This window comes from Stegastes partitus, unplaced genomic scaffold, assembly GCF_000690725.1.
Source record: "Stegastes partitus isolate 25-593 unplaced genomic scaffold, Stegastes_partitus-1.0.2 Scaffold1204, whole genome shotgun sequence".
Taxonomy (NCBI): domain Eukaryota; kingdom Metazoa; phylum Chordata; class Actinopteri; family Pomacentridae; genus Stegastes; species Stegastes partitus.
This window is the reverse complement of record NW_007578935.1, coordinates 3,977-7,998: the sequence shown is the minus strand read 5'-3', so window position 1 is coordinate 7,998 and position 4,022 is coordinate 3,977. Positions and strand designations below refer to the sequence as shown.

General features: G+C 47.4%; 1 protein-coding gene across 1 annotated transcript in view; it reads right to left on the bottom strand.

The window, feature by feature from the left end:
* LOC103368788 (CLIP-associating protein 1-A-like) overlaps positions 1 to 4,022 on the bottom strand; it is a 61,416-nt gene that overhangs the window by 55,964 nt on the left and 1,430 nt on the right. Inside the window, 2 exon segments of the mRNA XM_008297271.1 lie at positions 595 to 720; positions 3,399 to 3,752. Coding sequence (XP_008295493.1) covers positions 595 to 720; positions 3,399 to 3,581 — 309 coding nt within the window. The 5' untranslated portion in view covers positions 3,582 to 3,752.

Below are 4,022 nucleotides of genomic sequence, written 5' to 3'. Positions count from 1 at the left end.
CACACACACACACACACACAGGCGACGAAAAGCAACAAGAAGAAGCATGAAGAACAAGTCAATCCTGCTTTTCACTCATTGTTAACTGCACGATATTATTCGTGTGCAAATACACATTTTTTCCTTTATTTCTGTGATTTCTATTAATATTTGAATTATTTGAATAAAGCAATGTGATGAATAAATGCACAGATAAAGATTTATTTATTTATTGCAAAAATAAAAGGCAAACATACATTTTGTACTTTTATTTTTCTATTCAGTACCAAATAGAAATAAATAATGTAATATTATAGATAAATGCATAAATAGAGAATGATCTATTGCACAAAAAAAGACAAATATGCCTTTTGTAGATTTATCTTTATTTCTGCTTAGTATTAAAAACAAATAAATAATCGTTTAAATATGGTAATATTATAAATAAATGCAGAAATAGAGAATGATTCGCGCATTAACACATACATGGCAAAGTAGATATTTTCTATATTTCTCTTCAATATTTAAATCAATCCGGTTAATCGTATTTCTTTAACTAATCAATAAAACTCAGTGATAACATCAGTTTAGTTTACGGTTCTTTTGTACTCAGACTTTAAACGTTTGTTCCGTGGATGCAGAAACAAAGTGGAGCTGCTCACCGGTTCCGACCTGCGTCCTGAACCTGTCCTGCAGTCTGCTGACCAGCGCTGACAGAACATCCATCCCCAGCAGAACCACCTGAGAAGCACAAAGACGGACACAAGCAGTCAGTGCAGGCTGACAGGTAACAGACACGACGGCAGCAGCGGCAGCATGAGACGCTGGATTTAATATGGGCCGCAAAGGATTATGGGTAATGGGCAAAAACGGGACTTTCGGCTCCAATAAACGGACAAATGAGCAGAACACGTAGTTTTTATGCGGTACAACGCGTAAAGTAACGTCCAGGCCGTCGCTCTGCGGGGCAAGCCGCAGGTTTTCACCACCACCGTGACTGAAGACGGTAGTTGGATCTGTGAATATCACCCCAGCGCCGCTCACGGTAACTTTCCTTGTCATGGGGTGGTTCGGGAGGCTCGATGAACGCCTAGTGAGAGCTTCCCTGCTGACACCATTTCAACACATGCGCACCTCCTGAGCTCACAGTTCGGGTTCTGGTGCAATTTTTGGAACCTCATAATCACGTAAAAAAACATAAGAACAAGCGAAACAACAGAGAGAGACGGACCTTCTGTGGCTCCATCTGCTGGATGAAAGCTGGAACTGCATGTGAACTACAATCCAACATGGCGGAGCTGCACCCGAACTACAATTTACTGACACAGGAGCAAAGATTTCCTTGTCGCTGGAAGCAGGAGGATAATAACTAGTGAACAGTGTTTCATGCACCTGATGATGATTAAACTTCATTCTGTCCACAAAACAGTGAAATATGTTCATGAAAACTTCCCACAACACTGGCTGATTTAGATTCTCTGCTTTATTTGACCAAATAGCCCAGCATAGACTATTAAAGAGCACATACAAAGACAAACAAATGCTGGAACCATGAGATGTTCGGTAATTTTCTTTTATTTTAAAGAAAACTGATCAGAAGCATGCATTGATGCTCAAACCATCTGTCTGCTGAAGCTTTGTGGGTATTTGCTGGATCACCCGTCAATCAAACTGATCACTGATTAACTCTGTCAGTTCAAATGCAAAAACGTCCAGTATCCTGTTTGCTTTTTCACAGTTTTGTGTGACTGTGAACGAGACCTGTGGAGTCCTGCCACGCCTCGACTCCTACACAGTCAATCAGGAAAATGAGCTGCAGATTAATGAAAACAAACAGGTTTAGGTCTGAGCTCTTCTGACAGCGCCTCGTCTAAACCTGTCTGCTTGTATCACATCACAGCCTCCAGTCGACAGACGACAGCACATCTCACCACCAGGCGGGAAGTTTACGTCCACGCTGACTTTCCGTGAACTCGCTCTTCCTCTCGGCCTCAGTGGGAAGGAAACTGGGCTAATGGAGCTGGTAAATTAAGCTCGGAGCCGCCCGTTCGCCTGGGAGCCTCGTCCCCATTACAGCCCCACAGTCGCCACGGCGACTGGAGGATGCTGCGTTTCCAGGGCAGCGGTGCACGTGTGTGTTGCAGCTGGTAAAGTCAGAGTAGTTTGGCCAGACAGCCACATCCACTCAGTCTGTGTGAAGCAAAGCTGAACCAATCCTCCAAATCCTGACTTAGTTCACAAACAATTCGGAGAACTCGTCCCATCATGACGCCCTGTGAGCAGCGGTTCTGGAGCTCTGGATCGCATCACACGGTTTTCCTCAGGAGACAAGAGTTTATCCTGTAAAAGATGTCATGTTGGACACGTTGAAGAGTTGTCCTTGAAAACTGCTGAAGATGATCGTGTGAAACGTTCAAAAGCTCCAGAACAGCCACTAATGGACCCTGCAGTGAGACCACGGTGTCAAGAGAGTGATCATCACCGCGTGGGGTTATTTCTACTGATGTCACTTCATGTAATTATTCATTAAAATAAAAAGAGCCTCATTTATCTCAGAATAAACTGCTCACAAGACTGAAATAAACCCATGACAAAGAGCTGGGACGATGTCAGACATGTCAGTGTTCCTCCTCATGAAGGAGTCGGTGCAAAACCACTGATATGTGTGCGACTGTTCTTCCCATCCAGAGGAATCTGGACCAAACACTCCTCGAACCATGACTGGAAGAAAACTTGGAGAACAGTCATGTAAATCCACAAGCCGTTGTTTCAAGGTTTCACCTCATTTATATGCTGTACGGGACAGAGGGCCACGTTTCCCTGCAGCGACGCTCGCTGCATCGTCATCCGTGTACTGATGGACCAGCAGCAGCCTCACATCTGCAGAAATCACAAGCCAGCGCTCCTGTACTCCTGCAGACCAGGCACAGAGGAAACCAGCAGCTCCTTCAACCTCCATTTCATCAGTGGGAACTGTGGGAAGAAACTCTGGAGACAACTCGGTAATGACTCGCTAATGAATCTGAGAACAGAGACACTCGTCAATCAGCTGAGCTTAGATTGGACTCTTGACAGAGAGTGACCCGGTGAACACACCAGACGTCAGCTGACATCTGTCAACAGGAAACCAAAACTCACAGCACATACAGAACATACCATCACGAAGAACCAGGCTGGAGCTCCTGAACCTGGGCTGAACCTGAGCAGGGACTTCCACCAAACGACAGCCAAAACAAAGACGGAGCAGATAAAGAGACCAGGTTCTGGACTGAACCAGGACACAAGGCGACACGTCTCGGTTTGGAGGCTCTACAGAAGGTTTAGTTGTGTTTCAGTCTGAGGAGCTCACAGCGACCCAGAACAACCACAGCAGCAGGATCCAAACCACCAACGCTGCCCAGACCCCTGAGCTGCCTCACCTTGAAGTTGCTGGAGTTGACCCAGGAGCTGGCCACGGCGTCCACCACCCGGTCCAGCGCCGTCTGGTCCTGCTCCAGGTCGGGACACTTCTCCTCGTCTAGCAGGAGCTCCAGGACCTCCGGACCCGCCTGGAGCCTCCTGCCCAGGTCCTTCTGCAGCAGCTGCTCCAGCAGGTTCTCCATCTTCACCTCCTGTTCCGCGGCTGCAGGAAACCACACTTCCAGCCGGACCTTCGCTCCACCGAAGCCCCCACAGCGCGCAGGAGCTGCCGCAGGACCCGACAGCAGAGACGGCTTCAGGAGGCAGCTAGTGTCGCCGGAACATCCTGCGGCGGAGCGCTGCGCCTCATTCTGCTGGACGCACAGTGACACAGAACGAGGAGAAGTTTCCTCACAACTGGCACATGGAAAGTCAGCTCTGACCGAAGGGGGCTGACCTGTGGATCAGAACCAGAACCAGCGCTGCTACTTTAACTGGAGCAAGCCGTCCGTTAAGTGACGCAGCTCAAGTTAAATGTCACAACAGTTCATGGTGTAGCCGTTAGCTTCCGCTGCTAACAGCTACACTATATGTCAGTACAGCTCATATTAGCTTCCGCTGCTAACAGCTACACTATATGTCAG